A 24,629-nucleotide genomic window follows, 5' to 3' on the forward strand; every position below is an offset into this window, starting at 1 on the left:
TGTTTTGTAAACTAAGAGAGATCTGAGTACAATGAGATGCATGCATGCGAAACAAAATTGGTCATGGGAAGAACATGAAGCCATTATGGGCAGTCAAACTTTCTCCACAACCATTCGTACACCTAAAAGCAACTATAATGCTTCTCTCTTTTGTTTTTTTGCTTGTAAAAGGGGGAAAAGGAAAATTTTAATTTTGAAAAATAAAATAAAAGATGTAAACTTTCAGAGAGCCTTTAGAAAAGATTGAAAGATGCTTATTTGACCAGGAAAATCAATAAGCTTTTTCGGTTTTAGTTTTACCATGGACTTGATTTTTCCTGTGTGCGGGAAAATAATGTGGTTTATTACCTATATATGTTATCATATTGTCACTTTTCAATAATTTTTTCTGGAACATCGTTTCATGGGAATTGCAGTTTATTTTACGCAGAAGGTTTGCCAATTTGCCACCATTTTTACTCAAATAATAGGTTAATTTTTCAAATATATTTAAACTACATATCTGAGAAAGTTAACTGAAATTTAGATGGACAAAACAAAAACTGGAAATTTAGAAAACGGAAAAAAGTCTCTCTTCACTTATGTTTAAAAACTTTTAAATATTGTAATTTATTGTCAGTGTTATATGTAGTAAGTGTTTCATGGTTAATTCATTATGAGTTAATGTTTCAGAAAAGTGTCAAAGAGTTTTGGGTTTGCAACAAGCAAATCAATGAGTCAAATCTACTATTGCACTAACTGTTTTCGTTTCAAGTATTTTTTTTTTTTGTTGAGTTTTGGTCGTATATTAAATTTTAAATATATACTATATTAAGTTGAGGTGAAGATGATCAACCCCATGATCAAACCGGTAAACACCATCATCCGTAATATAATGCAAGTTCTAATTTAGTGGAGATGTATATTGTGGAATTCCACATATTCGAGCATTAGATCATAACTGGTGTATTATCAAAGCAAAGATCCACTGATTCAACCAATAAATTTCCAAATACAGCTGAAACAATTTATCATTTAGCGATAGTTCGGACCCGAAAATTTCAAATTAGCTGGTCAACTACGAAAAATAGTACTATATCTATAGAAATGGCGGTCGAAGAAAGAAATAAAATAAAATATGGGTATCTAAACGCGTCGGAATTGATTAAACAAAATAATTAGTGATAATAAGTAAGATCTGATAGGGATTCGACCGGCGAGAAAGTTAAAGGAATGCACCGCCCAACAGTCGAGAATGATTCGAATTTTGTCTCGGTCTATATATTTATTAATTGCTTATTTGACTTTTATGAAACATTTTCCTGAAAAAATGAAGTATATATGGTTAAAATACAATCAGATGGAAATAAAGTGGTTAGGTCTTTACAATCATGAACAAACGTGTGGGTTGTCCCTGTCTCTTGTAAGAATCCAAGACATGCTTAATGACCGACCAACCAAATTACCTAATGTGATTGCAAATTCATTTGACTGTGATGTTGGTTTGTTCTTAGTCCTCCAAGAAAACAATTTGATTTATAAAAAAAAAAATCGCCTTAGAAAAGCGAGCTATATTACTACTATATATACGACTCCATTAAACAATACCATTGAAAGGCAAATTTAAATCCCGATATGTCAATAAATATGAATGTTGCAAAAGGATGAGTTTTAGATTAAACGAATTGAAATTGCAAAGCCATTTCGCTATTCTGTTAGTTGGTTAGTCATTCTCTAATCGTTGGTGATTTTGGTAAGCGTTGATTCGATTATTTAAAAATGTTGAACTTTGTTATTTGGTTTTTTTATTTGGTTTTTTTTATTTGATCTGATTGCGAGAAATATATATGTCCAAAAAAATATTACTCCAATAAAGATCGGTTCCAAAATATCGAAAAATAATAGGTCAAAGATTTTCTATTTTCTGGTTATAGAAAAAATCGCTGCAGAAAATCGATTTTGAAAAGCTTCATTGCATATTAATGCATCCACACAAAAGCTACGTATAACGTGGTGTTTGGAATATTTTCTTTTACGTTGACAAAATAAAAAAGAGGTATATTTTCTATTTTTTTCGATAGAATAAATATATTTGTCTATACAACCTCAACGTCTTCTATTTTTTTGTTTGTAAACTTTTGTTTAGACCATTCAACGTTGTTAACGTTTTTCTAATATAATTACAACTTTATTATCACATAAAATTATATTACGGGTAGGCCCTATACTGATAATTATAAGGGCCCATGGAGCCGTAATGGGCTTGAAGGTGGACCACTTCTAATTCATAAATCCAGGCTGTCACTGGTATGCAGCTGTAGTCCACGTGTCACAAAGATAAATTCTTACTAAAATTATTACTAAGAAATACACAAGTGACTGAATCTGGTGGTCCAATTTCTTTTTCCTAAAGCCTAAATTGTAAAATAACAGTGCATCAGTTTTTTTTTTTTTTTTATCAAAAGGCTCATTCTTAACTACATGAAAAGATAATGGGATGATTAGATTAAAGATAATGAATGATTAAGTTGACACGTGGCGGAATATCAACGGAGCGATTATACAGCTGGGAATTTAGAGGGTTTGACGTAGACTTGTGATCTTTCCACAGCATTTAATTAGCTGGCTATTAATGGACAAAGACATTTTTTTTTTCCTAGTATAGCTTTGAGCTCATGAAATTCCCAAAAAATTGCATTTCAAGGTAACGATATTTCTTTTAAATTTTTTATTCTTACAAAGCAACTTTGAAATGGACGAGATATTATTACAGCAATAATTTTTTTAATTGTTAAAAAATTGAGAGAAAAAATATTGAGAGGGATAGAGAGAGTGCGAGTAGGGGAGAAGTCATCTTCTTTATTGCTTCAAGAGTCAATCTTCTTCAATCTAATGATCTTCAATTCTTCTGGGGTTGTTTATTTTGTTTGTAACTTTTTTCAGAAATAATTATCATTTAATCACATGAAAAAACGAGTCAATTATCATCTTCCCTATCTATAATCTATCTCAATAATTGAATTTTTAAGGTCGATCAGAGTTAATTAACTATCTCTTGTAGACCCCCCACAACTATGCCTTTTTTTAAAACATACATAGCCTATAGGAATAGTGAAGGGTTTGTGCATAAAATGTTGTTGCTTCATCTCTCTCCTTATCTTACATCGCAGTGAGTATATAGTCTATTTTGTATATATGATGTATATACAATATTAGCTATGAGACAATGAGAGGGAAGACATAAAACACCTAAAAGTGAAAAGTACAAGACAACGAATCCTCCACTTTGATTTTTATCTCTACACCCAACTAAGCCACGAAGCACAACACAACTCGGCTTCTTCTGGATTTCTTCAAGAGTTACAGACACAACAAAAAGGTACGATTTTTTATCTCTGTTTTCTTCAAAGTTTTCATTTTTCTTTTGAATATAATCCAATTCTGTACTGGGTTCATGCTCTGTTTTCATCACCGTTAGTAACTGAATCTAAGTCAGCTTAAATAATTGGTGAGTTCGTTCGGATTTTACTCCAATTAGGGAATTATGGTTCTGAATTTTGTCTTTAGTCGTAACAGAAAAATTGTCTGGTCTTGATTTTATCTTCTTGTTTATAACCGATTTGAATCCAAAATCTCGAGAAACCGGTTTTGAATTTTCTATCCTGTGATTTCAGATTTTATAGCTTATTTGTGATTTTCCGACAAAAGGCAGAGAGCTTGGTTTGGGCATGGACATAGGAGAGAGCAACGAGAGGGTAAAAGACGATTCTGCCCTTCAAACCTCGCCGAGGAGTCCTTTAAGCTCCATAGATCTCGCCATCGATGGTGCCATGAACGCTACCATCGAGCAGCTTTATCACAATGTCTGCGAAATGGAGAGCTCCGACGATCAATCTCCGTCTAGGGCGAGTTTCATTTCGTACGGAGCTGAATCAAGAATCGATTTGGAGCTGAGGCATTTAGTGGGAGATGTGGGAGAAGCTGAAGAGAGAAAGAAAGAGATTGTCTTGGAGAAGAAGGAAGAAAGTAACGAGGGCAGTAAAAACGGAGGAGGTAACTTGAGTCAGAAGAAACAAGGTGAATCTCAATCAAACGGTAAAAAGCTTGCGAAACCGAAAATCCCCGGTTCGAGGATCTCGTCGAGGAAATCCCCTGTTTCCGTGGAAGATGAGAATCCCGAGCTCGGGCCTTTGTTTCTGAAACAAGCTAGAGAGATGGTTTCTTCAGGTGAGAATCTGAACAAAGCTCTTGACTCGGCGCTACGAGCGGTGAGAGCGTTTGAGAAAAGCGAGGAAGGAGAGAAACAACAAGGGTTGAATCTGGTGATGTCTTTGCATATCTTGGCAGGGATCTATGCCGGTTTAGGTAGATACAACGAAGCTGTGCCTGTTCTTGAACGCTCTATCGAGATACCAATGATTGAAGATGGTGAAGATCACGCTTTGGCTAAATTCGCAGGGTGTATGCAGCTCGGTGACATGTATGGTTTAATGGGTCAGGTCGAGAACTCGATTCTGCTCTACACAGCAGGTTTGGAGATACAGAGACAAGTTCTTGGAGAGACAGATGCACGAGTCGGAGAAACTTGTAGGTACTTAGCAGAAGCTCATGTTCAAGCAATGCAGTTCGAAGAAGCTTCGAGGCTTTGTCAAATGGCGTTGGATATTCACAAAGAGAACGGATCTAATACTACGGCTTCGATCGAAGAAGCTGCGGATAGAAAACTGATGGGGCTTATCTGCGATGCGAAAGGAGATTACGAGGTTGCGCTTGAGCATTATGTTTTGGCGAGCATGGCCATGTCGTCACAGAATCACAGAGAAGATGTTGCGTCTATAGATTGCAGTATCGGTGATGCTTACATGTCTCTAGCTAGGTTTGATGAGTCGATATTCGCCTACCAGAAGGCTTTGGCTGTGTTTAAGCAAGCAAAAGGTGAGAATCATTCCTCTGTTGCTTCCGTTTACGTCAGGCTTGCTGATTTGTACAACAAAATTGGGAAAATACGTGATTCCAAATCCTACTGCGAAAACGCTCTTAGGATCTACTTAAAACCTTCTCCGGGAACTCCTGTGGAAGAGGTTGCGACTGGTTTTATAGAGATCTCTGCGATATATCAGTCAATGAACGAACTTGAACAGTCTTTGAAGCTGCTGAGACGAGCGTTGAAGATATATTCAAACGCTCCAGGTCAACAGAACACGATCGCTGGCATTGAAGCTCAAATGGGTGTGATTTCTTACATGATGGGGAATTATCCTGAATCTTACAACATTTTCAAGAGCGCGATATTGAAGTTCCGCAACAGCGGAGAGAAAAAGACCGCTCTTTTCGGGATTGCTTTGAATCAGATGGGACTTGCCTGCGTTCAGCGTTACGCCATCAACGAAGCTGCGGATTTGTTTGAGGAAGCGAAAACCATTCTGGAGAATGAGTACGGACCGTACCATCCCGACACGTTAGCAGTTTACAGTAACCTGGCCGGAACATACGACGCAATGGGCAGGTAAAGTTTACACCTTTGAGACACATCTTCTCTTTAGGGTATGGGGTTTCTTGAGGTGCAAGCAATATGTTTGTTTGTTTTACAGGTTAGAAGATGCTATAGAGATATTGGAGTATGTTGTTGGCACAAGAGAGGAGAAGCTTGGGACGGCGAATCCAGAAGTGGAGGACGAGAAACAGAGGCTAGCTGCATTGTTGAAAGAAGCGGGAAGAGGGAGGAGCAAGAGAAACAGAGCACTTTTTACTCTTTTGGACAAGAACTCTGAGATGACACCAAATGGTGGACAGAGACCAGTTTATTGATTAATCGGATTATGGTTCGATCTAAAAATGTATATATACATATACACGAGATATGAGTTCTAAACTGGTACTTATACGAGCGAGAGAAAAGAAAAAAGAACATCTGATTCAGAATACTAAAGAAAAAACATGTATGTTGTAATTATTTTTGTATCTATTGTCAAAACAATTCTCGTTTTTGTTTGCAATCTGACAGATAATATCAAATCTAAAATGCATTGCCAATTGACACATCAACAACATACAGTTGTAGCCCCACTTGTTGTCACTCACTGCAACCCCTACTTTGACATCGAATATGCTTGAACTGCAAGCAAATGAAAAATTTGAAATATAAACTTAGAAGTACACAAATGTTGAAAATTTCATGGTCAAACTGCAAGCAAACTAAAATTTGAAATATAAATTAAGAAGTACACAAATGTTAAAAATTTCATGATCAACATTTGTGCGAAAACGCAAAATTTTACATGTTTATAAACTTTTAAATTTCACAATCAATTCTAATTATAAAATATTTAAACTAAGAAGAACTGTAAATATATAACATATATGATTAGAGAACTAAGAAGAACTGTAAGTAATTACTATATAATTTATTTAAATACCCTTAATCTACATATATGTTATAATGTATGTCTCATACTAGATAAAGTTTTAAATCCGCCTCAGAACCACACTATAAAATTGTGATTCATGATTCAGATTTCATGTTGTTACAAATAGTTTGATGTGTGAATAACACATTGTTACGAAAAAAACACTTTCAAAATTTTATTAATGTATAACATTTTCTTTATCTTCGTTTTTTTTTCTCTCATGATGGAAAAGATAAAACTGTTTGTTTTTCTTCATTATATTGATCTTAGAAAGTTTTCATATTCGATTGGTTATCAATTCTTGTAACAAATCCTTCTATCGCTCATTTCTTATCCATTCTCAACCCTCTCGCCAATTCTCCTTCACCTCTTTTATAAATTCTTATGGAATAATTATATGCTATGTAGATGGTATCGTTGGAATTGTATGTATATTGATTAAACAAAAAAAAATAGCATAATTTACATGATAATTGAGAAAGGAAAATTAAATATTGTATGCTAGGTACATTCATTAAATTCATATTTGAGCAACTTAATATTTCGTCAGCTTGCAAGCTTTCTGGATTGGGAGAGACGGATAGGATATTGACCCATCGAGGATCCGGTTAGCGACTAGCATATTCAAAGTTTCGGAATAATGTATACCATCCCAACTTATGAAATTTGTGGGGTTTTTGCAGGAGGAACTATAAAGTTCTGTGCCATTTGGAAATATTGTCTTTCCGCAACCCATTCCACGTCCGACCGCTCCAACGCAACAATAATCAAAAGGATCCACAAAACCTGCAATTAGATTTGATTGAACCGGAAGTTAGTAGATGGTATAAAATTTTGTTCTAGTTGGTTTTCGGTTTAGTACTTACCGAGATTCTTTGCTCTGGTGATCAAATTGTATTTAGCTGAGTAGACATCAACATAAGTAAAGAGAGAAGAAGGGAACTCTTTGTTCAGTTCGGAGATTTTGTTCTTGAGTTGCTTGTTGAATTCCATTGCCACATTGTTCAGAGGCTCCAAACAACCGTACCGATCTCGTGGTGTAACCGGAAAAGATTTCAGAATATACGGTAAACAGCCTGTCGGTCCGGTGTTATGAATTGAGAAGAATCTGGCTCCTTCTTTGTATAGCAACTAAAATTATATACCAAGTATATAATAAGGCATGATGTAATTAAGAATTTTACATGAATATTCTGATAGCTGATATATTAAGTTCCACATGGTCCCAAATAAAAACTAAACCGATAATTTAGATACTTACTTTTATAGCAATAGTGAAGCTTTCGGTGATTCCGGGTATAGTTGCTTTGAGTTGTTCCTCTGTCATGTTTTGAAACCCGATCGCGAGATCGTTCTGACCAATATCGAATGTATAAAGAGCTCTTGAGAAATCTTTGGGTCGTGCAATGACTCCTTTGCAAAATGGAGTTTTACCTGAGGCCGAAGAAAACGTTGCGTTCACAAAAAGAAAGTAAGAACCGGTATTAATTTTGATTCCGGTTTGATAATTGGAATGACTTAGCCGGGTTGACTTACCTTTGGTTTGGTTGTAGAGAGACAAGGTACGAGTCTTGAAGTGAATGAATTGGGAGACTTGAGTCCCAAGATGGAATTGACTAAAACAAGCAACGGTGGGGCGAATGCAAGAACCGCCAGTGGCAAAATTAGCGCCATGCCGATAATTGGCTCCAACCGAATCCAAGTATGGTGTTAGATATGGCAACGTGAGATTTTCAGCTGCCAAAAATCAGAAGAAATTAATACGGTTTATATATTGTACTAAACTAAATTTTACAAACTTTTGTCTCTTTAGATGTCTAATTCCCCGGATTCAAACACTAGACTCATATCTTTTGCTTTCCAAAAATATGAAGTCAATGTAGCTTAGTTTGTTTCTTGAATCAAGAAACAAATAATGTATTTTTTTTTTCTATTTTTTTTTTTAACATTATGGAAACTTGAAAAGCAAATATAACTTACTAATAAAGTCGATAATGAGACGGCCATCAGAATGTCTTCCGGCAGATCTTCCAAAGAAGGCAACTCCGTTTGGTGGAGGAACTTCTCCGATAGCCGCAGAGATAGCTCCGGTGTCTGAATTTGAATCTCCAAAGTTATAAACAGCCGGAAAATTGCAACTCTTGTGAGAGTTTATACGCGACGCGGTCGAGAATTTCTCATTCAGCCCGGAAAGAAGAAGGATGATGAAAAAAGTAAATTTGGAAGTCTCCATGGAGTTAGTAGCTAGATGCCAAGAGCTTGAATACGAAGGTTTTCTCCTATAAAAATGATAATGAAGTCGTCGCTTCATGTTCGTTGGCATGTTAAGCAGTATACTTTTTAAGGATTAAATTAAGGAAAAAAAGGTATCCATCCTATAAGAAACTATAAGTCCAACAAGTAGAAAATAAATATATAATTTATTTGGTGATATTTGGACGGGCAAGTTGATGATGGATTCATGTGGAATTTAAATCGATTGTTTGAAATATTTTTTTTTTTAATTTGTTAAGTCATTATTTAATCATCCGGTTGATCACGTGGGTAACCAGTATAGTTCAATGTCAACTTCTTATATATATCGACCCATTACGCTTCACTTTTACTCAATACTCGGACTGTAATTACAAAAAAAAAAAAAAAAATCGCAACTAGTCATGCAAATCACATTATATAGTTTTTCATGTATTTTGTTGTGTTAATGACCACCAATCTTTGGAAATATAATTTGAACTAAAAGATTTCTGAAGCGGCACACTGTGAGCCTGTGAGGTCGACACGGTCGCTGAACAATTGCCACGTCAGAGTAAGGTTAATTATTTATTTTTTTAGTTTTTTTTTCTTTAAGTAAGATTAATTAAGAGATCCTTCCTTTATTAATTACAATTGTTTTTTTTAATTCTGTTTTAGATTTGAGAATCTTATTTTTAGGAGGTTGAAAGATTCAAACGTGAAGGGAAAGGAAGCGAGACGAGCGCCGCTCTTCATCTCCCACACTCACTAACTCTCTCCTTCAACAATTGATTCTTCGAAGCTGAAGTGAAGCAACACGAGAAGAGCTCTCTCGTTTTTCGCTGGAAAGAAAGAGGTATCTGAATCTCTTCTTCTCCGTCTAGATATGGGGAATTTTCTTGCCAAGGAGCCGCCGCCTCCGGTGGTGCTTGTCCCTCCGCTCTTTGATTTCCCTCCTCTCTCCGCCCGTAACAGGTATTCTCTTCTTCTTCTTCTTTTCCGTTTTGATCCGTTGCTCCGGCTCGATTTTGGTCTGTTTCTGTAGCACTCGCCACTCGAAATTCAAATTTCAAAATCGTCAAGCTCCGATCAATTGTTGTGTTACTTGATCGATTAGGCGCTTAGTTTATGCATCTCTATCAATTTTTGGATTCTAATTACAGAAATTTTCGGACACTGTGTCTTGTGTGTGTATGTATTGTGCCAATTTGTGAATGTATGTGTGTGTGCCTACACAAGTATTCTATGTGTATAGTCTTTCAGTGTAAATATAACGGACACGGAAGCTCATCCTGTCTATTGATTATGATATATGATTAGATATACATATGAATGCATTGGGAATGTGTAATTGTTCAGTTTTTAATGAAAAATGTTGAGGTGATGCAGAATGTTGGAATCTTCATATAATCTGCTGTTTGGGAAGCTTGCATTGAAATGTCTCTTTGAGGATTACATTGAAGAAGCACGACACTTCTCTGCAAAGTTCCTGCTGAAGCCTATTGATGACCCTCACGTGGACTTGGTTGCATCTGTATCCATTAAAAGACTAATCGTTTTTTAGCTGTACATCATGATGCATACATAATTGGGGATGGTGCAAATTATTATTTTTTTCCTTAATAGTAAAAGGTTTCAGGTGCTTTAGATCGTAAAGTGGAAGGAGATCTTGTGGGAAATGCACTGTTTCGCTGGCAAAGGTAATATGGCATATGGATTTTAACTGTTAGTTGAAATTTGAAACTGCTACAAGTTTCTGTCGACAAGTAGAATAATGTTCGATATGTTTTTCTAAATTGTGCAGTGATGTTGATGATCCTCATACTTTTGTGGACCTTTCTGTGTCGACCTCCAACCCGTAAACTCCGTGCTACTTTTCATATCTTCTAGGAGCTCATCTTCATTATTGCAGTTTAACGTTTTGAAATAATTCTTTTGTTTGTCATTACTAAGGGTTCTACTAATGAGGTCTTCGGCTTACTACCCTAAATATGGGATCGGAGCATTTGCAGTCTACCCTTTACTTACTAAAAGAACGTAAGTTCCATTTAGGGGAAGAGGCCTGTTAGTTTACATATATTTGATGTTTTCCTATGATGTAATATTGTGAAGATGTATACATGTTGTTTCTGTAGTGAAAAATTATCTGAAGAATATGGAATCATGGGGTTGAGGTATGGCTCGACGAATTTATCACTCGGAGCTACCGTCTCTCCTTTTAATAGTAAGCACCTCCAGTTCCTATGCGGTTTCTAGTTGTTTGCTTTTGTACACAAATGCTGACCCTTTAACTCCCACATTCCAGCTGACGAATTGCCAAAGAGTGCATGGCTGGTCAGCAAGATGGGAAGGCTTTCAGTAGGAGTGCAGTATGAGCCGTTATGTGAGTTAGTTCATTGTCTTGGTTATCTCTGCCAGATCTTACTTGTTACCCATGAAATTTATACATTGTGTGATTGAAAGAAAATGGGCATCAAAAATCTTTGTGTTAGATGAAAGCAAAGACATGCCAAAGTACGGAGACCTAAGGAACTGGAGTTGTGCTGCTGGGTATGGAGTAGGGTCAAGAAGCCCCTTAAGCCCTTCTTTCAACTTTGGCCTTGAACTAGCGAGGAGCTCTCAGGTCATACTTTTAAAGTCTGTGTAGATGAAACACGGCTATTATGCTGTCTATATCCACAGATTTAAGCCCAAACAATCTCCTCAACTTCCCCACATTGCTTTACCAACGAAATATCAATATTCCATTTAGTAGTATTTCTCTTTATTGCATTCTTATTCTTGCTATCCTTCTTGTAATTGCAGTTTATTGCTTCGTTCTACCAACATGTAGTGGTCCAAAGACGGGTACGACTCTTTCAAACTAGTCCTTTTTTTTTCTGTGCTGCATCTATTAGTAGGGCTACTGATATATAGAGTTAAGCGTTATTTCTGGCTCAATATGAAATGTACTTGATGTATTTGGAACAGGTGAAAAATCCTTTTGAAGAAAACGAAGTAGTTGGAATCACAAACTACATTGACTTAGGTTTTGAGCTACAAACGAGGTAGTGAACACCTCTGACCAAAGAGACATTGCAAGCTAAGATTTGTCTATCTGCATGAAACATAGCTTAATCTTGTCTCTTATTTTAAAGGGTTGATGATTCCAAGACGCCAGACTCTTCACTGCAGATGGCTGCATCTTGGCAGGCCAATAAAAACTTCTTGCTGAAGGTATATAACTTCCTATGATCCAGAAAACTTGATGATAAAAGTCAGCATCTCAGTATGTAATTAGTGATATTTTGCAGGGTAAAGTCGGAGCTTTAAGCTCAACATTGACATTAGCATTCAAGTCGTGGTGGAAACCGTCTTTCGCATTCAATATCTCAGGTATGTATGGGGACACTATTGCTGAACAGTTCGAGAATTCTTTCTCTAGATTTGGTGAATGTATTATGGATTTAACCCGAAAATTCAGCAAAATTAAGAGTGAACATCATGTTTGGAACATATTTGTGCAGCAACTACTAATCATTCCACTGGAGAAGTAGAATGTGGATTTGGTCTCCGTGTTGATAGCTTAAGGGAAGCCAGGTCAGTGCCCTTTTTTAAGTTTTCATGGTTTCAAACCAAACGCATCTTTCGTCACATCTTAATGTCACTTGCTGTTTTGTTTTCTAATATAAATGAATCCTATGGCATTGCAGTTACCAAAGAGCTGATCCAAACTTCGTAATGCTGACACCAAACAAAGAACATCTCGCTGAAGGGATTGTGTGGAAAATGGGGAAGAGACCAATGTTTCAATCCGATTTAGACGCAGAGAATTTCACTGAACTGCCAAAAGAACTTAGACCACCCCAGAAGATTCTCTAAACTACTAAACCCACTTAGTATTTCTGTAATTTTATTTTACCTGTTTTTTTATATCTACTAGATATCTCGGCAGAGTCAACAGTATGACTACGAAGTTATAACATAGCACAGTCCTTTTTTTTTTTTTAATTTAATTTTTTTTTGTTTTTTAAAGTGCAATAAAACAGAGGCCACAATCCCATTTGTCCATGAACAGAAAGTAAATGGCGACGAGTTGTTCGCTTCTCCTTTCTACTCTCTTCCTTCACTCTCCTCCTTCCTCTCAATTCTCTAATGGAACCTTCTTGAATCTCTCCTCGCGCTCGTCTCCGAGCTCGATTTCTCTCTACTCTATCCGATCCAAACGGTGTTTTCGAGTTTTCTCGAAGCTTCCACTAGACGACAATGGTGACGATGGTTTTCTTACGTCTCTTGTACCTGCCGTCAAGCCTCTGCTCCTCTTCTGCACCTCCGTCGCTCTGTCGTTTTCCATCTTCGCCGCGTCTCCCGCCGTCGATTCCGCCGCTGCGTTCGTCGTCTCTACTCCGCGGAAGCTCCAGACAGATGAGCTCGCGACGGTTCGATTGTTCCAGGAGAACACTCCTTCCGTTGTCTACATCACCAATCTCGCCGTGAGGTATCGATTCTATCGCCTCTTCGATTGAATTTTTTTGATTTCTCCAGCTGAATCGGTGAAATTATCGAGAATAAGCTAATGGATTACGTTTTTTTCTTTTGTTTTGTTTGGGATTGAATTATGTTGATCAATTTCACTCTATTCATCAAAATGGCTTTGAGTGTAATCTTCTTCTCTCTTAGTTGTCTAATGTCAGTTTCGTATTCTCTGGGTTTTGAATTAGGCAGGACGCGTTCACATTGGACGTGCTTGAGGTGCCGCAAGGATCTGGTTCAGGATTCGTGTGGGATAAGCAGGGTCACATTGTTACCAATTATCATGTCATCCGTGGTGCTTCTGATCTCAGGTTCGTTTCTGTTTTCTTGGGTTTTTGAAATCTCATCTTGATTTGGAGAACTTGTTATTCATTACTTCTTTGGATTTCTCAGAGTCCTGTAAAACTGTTCTTGTGTTCATATATTGCACGATTTCTGTTGTTTTTAGTGTCTACACTAAACAGGAACAATAGTCATTGGTTGGTTCATCTAAGATATGGAAAATTCGTAGTTGTGGTGAATGAGTAAATTACTACATTGCTTCATATTCACTAGGATGTTTGTGTGTGATGGAGAAATTTACATGATCCATAACAGGGTCACTCTTGCTGATCAAACAACATTTGATGCAAAAGTTGTTGGATTCGACCAAGACAAGGATGTTGCAGTTCTACGTATCGATGCACCAAAAGACAAATTAAGACCTATACCTGTTGGAGTCTCCGCAGATTTGCTCGTCGGCCAGAAAGTCTTTGCCATTGGCAATCCTGTGAGTATACATTCTTAAAAATGATCAATGTCTATAGTCTCCTTTCTATTGCGGGTTGGGTCACAACAACTTCTTTATCCTGTACACACACAATATTAAAGCAAGAACTCTTTGGCCTTCTTTTACAGTTCGGACTTGATCACACTCTTACAACTGGTGTTATAAGGTATATTAAAGTATCTCTGTCTTTTCGTTTTTAGTTTCATCCTCCTCAACTTTCGATGTGTTCTTCCCAATGTTAATGCTGGAATTAATTTAACACGCCTAGTCGTCTTTCCAGTCTTCTTCTTTCGTAAAACTGTAGCATGTTTATGTATTATGATGTGTACAGTGGTCTGCGAAGAGAAATTAGTTCTGCTGCGACCGGTCGTCCAATTCAAGATGTGATACAGACGGATGCAGCCATTAACCCTGGTAACAGCGGAGGACCGCTTCTAGATAGTTCAGGAAATCTAATTGGTATAAACACCGCCATTTATTCTCCTTCTGGTGCATCTTCTGGAGTGGGCTTTTCGATCCCAGTTGACACCGTGAGTTCTCTTATTTTGCCTCATTAGTTTCCCCATTCCAAGCCCAGCCAGAGAGAGAGTCTCTTCTATTCTATCCTTGAATCCACTAACGAGAGAGTGAATTGTTTCCGAGTCTACACGTTCAGGTTGGTGGTATAGTTGATCAGTTGGTGAGGTTTGGAAAAGTAACAAGGCCTATCTTAGGTATCAAATTCGCACCGGACCAATCTGTTGAGCAGTTGGGAGTGAGCGGTGTGCTCGTATTGGATGCTCCTCCAAGTGGTCCAGCTGGGAAAGCCGTAAGCCTTTCTTGTTTCCATATGTATATAACTCTCTACGGCGTGTGGTTGTTTTAGTCGGAGATAGAGAAATGTGATAGACACAAATAGAACTAACACTGGAAAACGTGTGCAATGATGGGTATTGTTCCACAGGGACTTCAGTCAACAAAACGTGACGGGTATGGGAGACTAGTACTAGGAGACATAATCACGTCGGTGAATGGTACAAAAGTTTCTAACGGGAGTGATCTGTACCGGATTCTCGACCAATGCAAAGTCGGTGATAAGGTAAACTCGCGAGTGTCCAATTTTTTTTTTGTTAACTTGTTAACTTTTTTGAGAGAGTTTTTGACATTTCTGTTTGGAGCTGATTTTCTTTCTCAGGTGACCGTAGAGGTTCTAAGAGGCGATCACAAGGAGAAAATATCTGTAACTCTCGAACCAAAATCGGACGAGACTTAGAAAGGTTGTTGGAAAGAAAGTAAATATGACGGTAGAAAAAGTCCGGTTGGTTTATTATTCTTGTATGTCAATTGTTCGGAAAATAGATCGTCCAGTTGTGTACATATATAAGACAGACAAAATCTGTTGATATTGCATAGCCAGTCTTATGGTTTGGATTGGTTTGGATTTGAGTCGGACTCTGAGGCATAAACAAAGTAAAGAGAATACTTTGATATTGTCGGCTGCGTGGTTTATCTAGCCATTGCAAATTTTGGCTTAAGTCTGGATTTTGCTCTTATAGATCCGATCCAAAAAATTAAATTCAGCTTGCATGGTTTTGACTTTGTTTGGTTCAACCGTCATTCCGAACCGAAATTTGCATGGTATATTGTCGGGATAATTACGTTAGGTGTTACTTTTATGTGTGGCTAATTTCGTTATGAACTAGTTAAATGCATTACTAAAAAAAGTAGGTAGGTGGCCAACGTTGCTAAGAGGCAGAAGACCGAAAAAAATGTCTTTTATTAGTAAGAGATATGGTAGTATAAAAATATATGATGGTACGTTTAAAATAATAATTTGTTGTTAATTTAGTGAATATTTAGTGAATATCAATAGTTAACCAATTGATTAGTTATCTAGCAATATCAATGGTGAATTGATTGTTCATTTGGTTTCAATAATTCTTTTGGAATGAAAGTTAGATCCTTGTTTTCAGGTTCGAGTCTCCACTCAGGAAGGGATGGTTAACGCGCTTAAATAAATACTCTCTATATACAGTTTATAGGTTGTTTTAAAGTTAACATTTTATTTTTCAAAATTAGTGTTGTTATCAATTTTTAAAGTAGCTTTGCCAAAAAAAAAAAAAAATTTATTCTAAGTTTCTAACCTCAAATTGAAATAATAAACCATCTAAAAATGAAATTAGTTTTATATCTGAAATTGTATATTAATCTTTTGTTTGCCATGATTGTATATATTATATAAAAACTCAGTTGAGTTTCACAAATTTGACACATAAGCTTCTCTTCTTAAGACACATCAGCTTAAAAAATCAAATTAAAATCAGCCACTTGTCATCTCTAATTTATGTATTATAATCGATTTCTAAATTCTTCGTCTTCCTTTTCTCTTAAAAAAAAAATGTTTCATCGCTAAGAATCCTCGGTAAAAGCATATATTTTCTTGGTAAGATGTGCATTAGCAATTTTGTTGTTTGATATTTTCTCTCTTAGCTTCCTGATATAATTTAAAAGTTATCTAGTGTTCTTTATGATTGACATTATCTTACTTACGGCTTATAGTCAATTAGTTATTATAGATATATTTTAGAAGTCTATGTTATAATATTAACCGCTTGCTCATAATATTGTGAAAATGGAATTTGGTCAATGCACATGGTGCATCACCAGAATGCACATATCACCTTAAGGTATTTCCTTATCATCTACCCATATTTTTTGGTTGATATATCTATAGATTTATAACGCAATTCTTTCAGTTAACTGAAAAAGTGAATAACAATATAGACATGCTTCATATTATCCAAATTGCATCTAGATACTACCTTCCATTGGTCACAAGATTTTGTGTGGTTATCGTGACATGAATATATATTTTAAATAAAATAGACAATTCTGAAAAACAAAAACAAAAACACTTCTGAGATAGCAAGTCAATATAATCACATAATACTGTAAACAGAGCTTGCTTGTATTTTGACAAATTGGAAATTATTTAAATTAGCTCACATGTTATCTATACATACCAATTTATTCAGGCTAAGAGTTTTGATTTCATAAAAACTTGGTTGAGATTGTATCTCTTTTGAAAAAACTTTATTATCATCATAGTATAGGCTCCTGAGTAGTAGAAGGATAAAGTCTGGATCATTATCTGTTTACTCGAAAAGATAAAGGTTTTACTCTTTGTTGGGGGATAATTTTGGATATATATTGGGCAAGAATCAATCTATATTTCAGTTATCATTGGTTTGTTCGGTTTTCTTATTAATCTTGTCAAATCAACGATCCCATCAGAAAATGGTGGTAATACATGGTTAATGACTTCGAGGCTTGTGGGAGATGGATACCAACCTTAGAAAAGAAGGCAAAGAGCTTACAAAAATATGAAAATATGACAAATTTATTAATAAATACATATGGTCTCATCACAAAATTACAAACCACTTTTTTTTATTTAAATTAGTTTAAAGAACATTAAACAAATTCTTCAAATGCATTCTATCATAAATTAGATTGTATTTGTTAGGATAATTTTCTTAGAAATAAAAAGTTAACTCTTATAGATTGATAGAAAAATTCTTATTTTATTAAACACAAATTAAAATATATAAATAATATATTAAATTCGCGTATATACGCGAGTCTTCACCTAGTCTTAATTAGTTTTCAACATGTAAAACGAAACTCAAATGTTGCTGCTCATAAATTAGCCCGTAAATGCCCATACGACAATATCTTTCCTCGGGATGTATCCACCACCATGGCTGACTAAAACATAGTATTCCGATTTTTTTTATTCAAATTAATAAAGTCAATTTCGTCGAAAACAAAAATTTACATTTTTTCACCGTATTTCTAATGGGGTTTTTAGAAGGAAGTTTTAAGATTATATATATAAAATAATAGTTAAATATTAAAGGAAATTTTAAGAGAGGAGAAATAATATCTAAAATTGCTTATTTAAGTATTTCTTTCTCTTTTCTTAAGAACCTTTATTTCTTCTTTAAACACGATTTTATTTATATAATTTTTTAAAAACACATTTCTATACTAATTTTAAAAACTCCAAAGTTGATGCTCTTACTATTCTACACGTGGTCAGAGAAAGGTGAGATGCTCTTACTATTCCACGTGGTTAGTGAAAGGTGTTCCCACGTAAAGTTTAATAATATTTTAGTACAACCAACAAAACACTGACATAAATAGCATGTATTTAACTATTTATAACTGGGAGGAGTTAAAAGGATCTTATCTTCCTTGGTTATTGGTTGGGGACTTGGATGATCTCTAAACCAAACCGGTTTAATTGTGTTTTGCACTATCTTTGTTTTTGGGAATTACGTGGGGTCATAAAAGTCACGGGTTTATTCAATCGGATCTCTGTTAATGATTATTTTCCTACATACTTGGAAATGATTATGAGAACCTCCTCTCTCTTTTTTTTTTTTTTTTTTTTTCTGGAGTGAATTTCTAATTATGTATATTTACGAATTATCGATTCCCAACTGCCTCATTAGAGAACAGCTTGTTGTTGAGAACTTGACTATGCCAATCACATATATATGTTTGTTTGGCTTTCTTTACCTTGAGAAGTTTATCGACCCCAAAGTAACAACTTAAATTTATCAAAAAAAAAAAAGTAACAACTTAGACTGTTCTATATATATTGAAGAAGAACAGGTCGAAGCTCTGTAATTAAGTGGAAACCCGAGTCGCTGCGACGGTTAGAAATTTAGAATGGTTTAAATAGCACAGGAGCTTCTTCTATAATATTGTTCACCTAAATCCTAACCATTTTATTTTAATCAATCCCACGTAACTTGTTAGTTGGAACTCGGTAATAAAGTACACACACATATATAATGTGTTGTCTGCTTGTATTTTACTATTTTCAGTATACGTATATATTGCATGTATTTTATTTTTATTTTCTTCTCAAGTTCTTTTGGATTACGTCAAATCAACGTGATCCATAATTCCATATGTACATGTACAGAGAAGCCGCATAAATCAGTACATGGAATCTAATGTTTTCACTAAGCAGAAAATATATCTCCTCTCAGTTGAAAAAAAAGAGAAGAAGCTGGATATTTGAAAACAAAAAAAGGTTATTGTAAATGATGTAAATAATTTGAGAAAAAAAAAAACACAAGACTTTTTTTATTTTTGTTAGGGGTCAATTCTTAGCTTTGATTTATAACTAAAGAGTAACATCCAAAAGAGGATTAAGTTTTGACAACACGGCCAACTTGGCTAAATTAACAATCAGCATCAGAGTTCGCTGAACAGAAAATAAAATGAAAACATATGGAAGAGATGAGAGTGACAATTTAGATCCCTTATGTCAAGGAAGTAACAAGACCCCTTGTGTCATGGAGAATGGCTGCGATCGATCTCGTTCAAATCCTCAACCAAACGCAGGGTGTTAATGAGAACTTGATGATAGAGTCTGAGAAGACTTGTAGGGAGGAGCTCGAGACCTGTGGTAGTTGCTGTGCGGCGAGAAGATCGCAACGTCAAAGCTGATCAAGTGATCAGGTACGAATAACCGGGCATTTTCCTAACCTTGGAATATGGAGAGAACCCTTCTGTCTTTTACTATCCAACCACCCATGCCACCGTAATATGTTTTTTCATACGAGAAACATCAAACATTACACAAGACTAAGAATATTGTTTTTCATATATATATACGAGAGAAACATGATATATTACTACATACTTAAAATTGTAAATAAGTAGAAGTTGTTTCGATTACACGCTACTTTACATGATTTTGCGTTATTCGATCAAAAACATGCAAAAAGAAAAAATTATTCACTTTTTTAGAATTTTAGCATTTTGCCACCCCATCCTTTTTGAGATAAATGCCAAAATGACGTTATCTGCCTACCAGAGCTGTGCTCAGTTTCTTATTTCTTTTAAAAGGCAAATGCCTCAGGCCCCTATTCCACTGGTTTAATTTTTGGACCCCAGCTTTCATATTTCTACTAGTTAAAAAGATATGGTTTCTTATTTTTGTGTTGATTTTTAGTAATAGTTTTCTACAAATTTATTTGGGTTGATCTGCTTTATGTCATGTTTTTTTATAGGATTTCAGATTTCAAATACTCACTCATTTTGATTGTTATTTAATTTGTTTTCTCTGTTCTTACGATTCTATTATTACATAATTTTCTTCACTCATTTTATATTATATATTCTGTATTATTATTATTATTATTATTATTATTATTATTATTATTATTATTATTATTATCTCATATATAACTTGATCATTATAGTTACAATATTTTATTTTAACATAAAAAATGAATTTATGTAAACAATTTTAGTGAATAATTTTTCATATCAAATATCTAATTAATATTTTATTTTTGATACTAAACTCTTTTTCTCCACATCAATCATATATATTACATAAAAATAGCAAGGATATTTTTTACGCTATACCAATTAACTTGTTTTTATATAAAAAAATCACAGTTTAAAAAATAAATCTAAATAAAGGCCAAATTTTTTAATATTGCCTTAAACTTTAAAAATCTAAGCACGATACCCCTGCTTAGCGACCAATTGTATTTATAGTATAGTGAAACAAACAAACTGGTTAAGTGCGAATTCAAATAAAATACAAGTCCGTTATATAAACATATAATATTGGGGAGCCATTTTATGTTTAAAAAAAAAAAAAGATCAAACATTTGGCAAACAAGGCGCCTCGGATGTAGCCTTTTGTGTTACTTTTTTGTTTTAATACAAAAACAAAACACTTATAAAAATCACAGCCAAAATTTGGCTTTATACGGTAGCAGAGAGTAAAGCTACGTATACATTTAGCTAGTATACTTAAAGATTCCTATCTAATCATGCATCACGAAATCCCATATATATATACTCACTAGGCACGCTCTCTTTTTCTCTCTATTAGAGTCCTGTCTCACACAAATACATAAATAATCAGAATATACAAAAGTATGAGAACAAGGAGAAGATCAAAGGGAAAAGAGAATCACCAAGAATACAAGAAAGGGTTATGGACAGTTGAGGAAGACAACATCCTTAGAGACTATGTCCTTGCTCACGGCAAAGGCCAATGGAACCGCATCGTCCGAAACACTGGTCTCTCTCTCTCTCTCTCTCTCTCTCTCTCTCTCTCTCTATATATATATATATATATATATATATACATATGTGACCATATATATTTTACTAAACTCTAGCTACATCTAACTTCACTTTGCATAAATTTTCAATAATTATTAGGGCTAAAGAGGTGTGGGAAAAGCTGTAGACTGAGATGGATAAATTATTTGAGCCCTAATGTGAATAAAGGCGATTTCACTGAACAAGAAGAAGACCTCATTATCCGTCTCCACAAGCTCCTCGGCAATAGGTACGTCTCTCTCTTTCACCACATCAGCGAGTTCGACAAAGTGTTTAAATCGAATGATTTGAGCCCTAATGTGTTGGCAGATTTTTTTCAGTTTTCAATGCTGCTTTTCATACATAAAAACACATTATATATATGTCAGACTCATAATGTTTAAATTTCTCTAATATTTCCATTTATTTTCTTCCCTCTATGTTTGTATATAAATATGAACATACTTTTTGATAAAATAAATAAATAAATATGAATATATGCATTCCTTTATGAAATGTGTCAACAAAAAGAATGATATACTTTAGTTTAAGTATTAAATCATCAAAGACTTTCTAACATATATTATAGTACTATGTTCGTATAGTTAAACTACATGACTTATTATTACTTGTCCTAAAGATACGTAACATGATCTATTCATGTTATTATAATAATAACTTCTGATCATTTATCCCCCAAATTCAGATGGTCATTGATAGCTAAGAGAGTACCTGGAAGAACTGATAACCAAGTCAAGAATCACTGGAACACTCATCTCAGGAAAAAAACCATCGGAGATAACTCCCCCGCCGTCGTCACAACCACCGGAGACGGCGACTCTCCACCGTCATTGTTCAACAACACCGCCAAAACTTATTCTCATCATCAACGAGACAATGCAGCCAAGAACTTGGACGGCGTCGTATCTAAACCCTCGTACGAAGAGGATAAATCCAAAGTGGATTGGCAAAAAGTAACGTCGTATTGGCAACTACTACTAATGATCAGAGTCTCTACTTCGAGGAAAAGAACAACTGTTATAGCAGTAACGCTTTTTGGGCTAATGAACTGAACGAGTTCGATCTGAGTTCACTCCTTATGATGGATTTTGCTTACTGCCTCTAGTTTAATCATTTTTGTGTTTAATCATCATTAAATAAGAATATTATTTATATAAACACGATGTACTAGTACTTCTTTATAATCTCCTCATAAGAAAACAAAAAATTTAGTTTGATAAGACAATGCAGCGATATTGAGAAATAATTTGAATAAGAGTTTTTAAAGAAGGAAACCTTTATTAAAAATAAAAGATAAAATAATTATTATTTAGTATAGCTTTTGACTTATAATTTGTTTTAATTTGAAAACATTGTCAAAGGAAAAAAAGGTTCTATTCCTTTTTTTTCTCTTTTTTGACAACAGAAAAGTTTCACTCAAAAATCGAAGATAAACAAATATCTGTCGGTGTATGACCATCATATCTTTTAGATGTAACATATGTTTATTGTGTACCTCTAGTTGTGATGTAAACAATGATGACTAACACCCAGAAACTTTATGGAATCACTGATTATTTTTACTAATGTTTACATTTTGCGGTTAAAAGCTGTATAATATATATATATATATAATAAACCTATACTCCCTCCATTTCAAATTATTTGACCTTTTGATAATTTTCACATAAATTAAGAAAACAAAATTCAATTACACCGTGTCGTCGCCAAAAGTGTACTTCACTATTTCTTGATAGTCCAATGAATCAATTAGAGAGAGAAAAAAAAACAGTTAGATGAGGACGCAAAAAGAACTGTTGAACTTGAGTTATTATTCATTTATTCTTTTATTCCTTTTCCTTTTTTATACTGGTAATAGTAAAGATTCCAGCGAAAAAGGAAAGATGGATAAAATATATCTGAATAAATAACTTCGTACATCCAAAAAAAAAACTTCGTACATCCACTGTTCTTCCACTACCACCATTCAGGTGACAACGAATTTGTGATAACTGATCAGTATAGGTGTCCATTCAAAATTACTATATAAAATGCCATTTATGCCATTTATAAAAGGTAAACTTTCATCATTGTCAATTTGCTATACAATAGAATCCATAAATAAACGAGAGCTCGTATTATTGCGTAGTAGTTTAATACTTTATTTGGATATTTTCGTAGTTTTTCTGATATTTTTTTTTTCCACAGTTGATTTGCGTGCGGATCAGACATTTCCACACTGGGTATGACAGTAAATAAACCTGATAGGAAACACAATTACTTTGGGTGACAGCAATAATTGATTTGATTTGAAGTTGAACCACATATTTTAACTAATTAACAATTTTTTTTCACAATATTTAGATCATCTCAAATGGGAGGATTTTAGAAGAAGCTCTTCATATATTATATGTATAGAAAATAATAATTAAATATTATAGAGGCTTTTAAAATAGGAGAGAGGGTATTCAAAATCTCTTGTTTGAGAATCTCTCTTTATACATTTAGAGACTCTTCTCTTCATTTTGTACATAATTTCATTTTATATTATTGTTTTGAGAACTCTTACACTGTTTTCAATAAGCCATGATTGGAGATAGTTTTATCATTTATTTCTCTTGCGTTATTTTATTCCTTCTTCTTTTTTTTATTGGTCAAACAGTACTCTCTTCCTTCATTTTCATACAGATGACTTTTAATTTTTTCACTAGCAAGTTTAGTTCAAAATATCTTCAAACTGAAATTCTTTTATCTTCAAACAAATTCGTCGAAGCAAGAGAACAGACCAAAAAAAGGCTATGGCCCAACATTAAAAAAAAATGAAATCAAACAAGAAAAGAAACAAGGAGTTAAATATGCCTATTTTTAATGGCTAAATTAGATAATACTCCCTCTGTTCAGAATTATTTGATGTTTTAGAAGGTTTTTTTTGTTCAAAATTATTTGATGTTCTCACTTTTCAATGCAAAATTTAATGAATTTTTATAGTTTTTGACCTTTTATATTCTGCAGATTGTTTTCTTATTGGCTGAATGATATTTAAATGAATTATAAATAATATTTTTAGTATAGAAAAATAAAAATTAAATGAATCCTTAAACTGTGTGCAAAAACCTTAAACATCAAATAATTCTGAACAGAGGGAGTATATATTTTATATTGGTAATATACGAATAGTAGGTTCAAGTGAACTTGTATACTAAGCATAAGTCCGCCTCTGCTTACACATGAATGATGTTTCTCATTGTCCCATTTGTTTGAAGCTGATGAAGATACACCACATGAAGATGATGATGATGCAAGAGACGATGTGAATAAAGAAAATCAGGGTCAAAGTTTACCAATCGCACAGATTTTTGGAGTGAGTGAGGCCGCACAAGATGCACAACATTTGTAACACCATAACTGTCTTTAGGCAGATGAAATTCGACCAATCAAATGAGATAGACATATAAGTACAGTTTGTTGTTAAATACTGTATTAGTTTTTGTGTGAACTATATCCAGAAATGGTCCTCAAGCATCATCATCAAACAAAATTTATGTTGAATATGGATGACTAGTATAACGGCCCGCGTTATGCTTGTTTTTTTGTAAATACATAGT

The 24,629-nt window shown here is 34.5% G+C and overlaps 5 protein-coding genes across 6 annotated transcripts; 4 read left to right on the top strand and 1 right to left on the bottom strand.

Moving 5' to 3' along the window:
- Window positions 1–2,815: 2,815 nt before the first annotated feature.
- Window positions 2,816–5,972, top strand: LOC18012023 (protein KINESIN LIGHT CHAIN-RELATED 2). Of its 2 annotated transcripts, none has more exons than XM_006395324.2 (3): window positions 2,816–3,358; window positions 3,654–5,485; window positions 5,571–5,972. In XM_006395324.2, exons 2-3 carry the CDS (start codon window positions 3,708–3,710, stop codon window positions 5,785–5,787), a joined length of 1,995 nt encoding a protein of 664 aa, XP_006395386.1. In that variant the 5' UTR covers window positions 2,816–3,358; window positions 3,654–3,707; the 3' UTR covers window positions 5,788–5,972. The 2 variants fall into 2 exon arrangements, with proteins under 2 accessions (XP_006395386.1, XP_006395387.1); XM_006395325.2 differs by having other exon boundaries at window positions 3,688–5,485.
- Window positions 5,973–6,921: 949 nt separating this feature from the next.
- Window positions 6,922–8,619, bottom strand: LOC18012024 (GDSL esterase/lipase At3g27950). Its single transcript, XM_006395326.2, has 5 exons — window positions 8,367–8,619; window positions 7,923–8,123; window positions 7,648–7,820; window positions 7,253–7,517; window positions 6,922–7,172 (listed from the first exon to the last, which is right to left on the bottom strand). The coding sequence occupies exons 1-5, from the start codon at window positions 8,617–8,619 to the stop codon at window positions 6,922–6,924; spliced, it is 1,143 nt and encodes a 380-aa protein (XP_006395388.1).
- Window positions 8,620–9,346: 727 nt separating this feature from the next.
- On the top strand, window positions 9,347–12,646 carry LOC18011974. Its single transcript, XM_006395327.2, has 14 exons — window positions 9,347–9,593; window positions 10,008–10,152; window positions 10,251–10,318; window positions 10,423–10,476; window positions 10,572–10,655; window positions 10,754–10,842; window positions 10,924–11,001; window positions 11,111–11,241; window positions 11,424–11,465; window positions 11,589–11,665; window positions 11,756–11,834; window positions 11,912–11,993; window positions 12,125–12,197; window positions 12,311–12,646. The coding sequence occupies exons 1-14, from the start codon at window positions 9,505–9,507 to the stop codon at window positions 12,477–12,479; spliced, it is 1,260 nt and encodes a 419-aa protein (XP_006395389.1). The 5' UTR covers window positions 9,347–9,504; the 3' UTR covers window positions 12,480–12,646.
- A 14-nt stretch (window positions 12,647–12,660) lies between these two features.
- LOC18011965 (protease Do-like 1, chloroplastic) lies at window positions 12,661–15,370 on the top strand. The gene is made up of 8 exons (XM_006395328.2): window positions 12,661–13,095; window positions 13,319–13,441; window positions 13,728–13,899; window positions 14,028–14,065; window positions 14,231–14,429; window positions 14,555–14,707; window positions 14,843–14,977; window positions 15,074–15,370. The coding sequence occupies exons 1-8, from the start codon at window positions 12,683–12,685 to the stop codon at window positions 15,149–15,151; spliced, it is 1,311 nt and encodes a 436-aa protein (XP_006395390.1). The 5' UTR covers window positions 12,661–12,682; the 3' UTR covers window positions 15,152–15,370.
- A 5,485-nt stretch (window positions 15,371–20,855) lies between these two features.
- LOC18011961 (trichome differentiation protein GL1) lies at window positions 20,856–22,150 on the top strand. The gene is given in 4 exon segments (XM_024151097.1): window positions 20,856–21,000; window positions 21,145–21,274; window positions 21,731–21,987; window positions 21,990–22,150. Coding segments are annotated over 4 exon segments (693 nt in total).
- Window positions 22,151–24,629: the final 2,479 nt, after the last annotated feature.

This window comes from Eutrema salsugineum, unplaced genomic scaffold (assembly GCF_000478725.1).
Source record: "Eutrema salsugineum unplaced genomic scaffold, Eutsalg1_0 scaffold_6, whole genome shotgun sequence".
NCBI classification, from domain to species: Eukaryota; Viridiplantae; Streptophyta; class Magnoliopsida; order Brassicales; family Brassicaceae; genus Eutrema; species Eutrema salsugineum.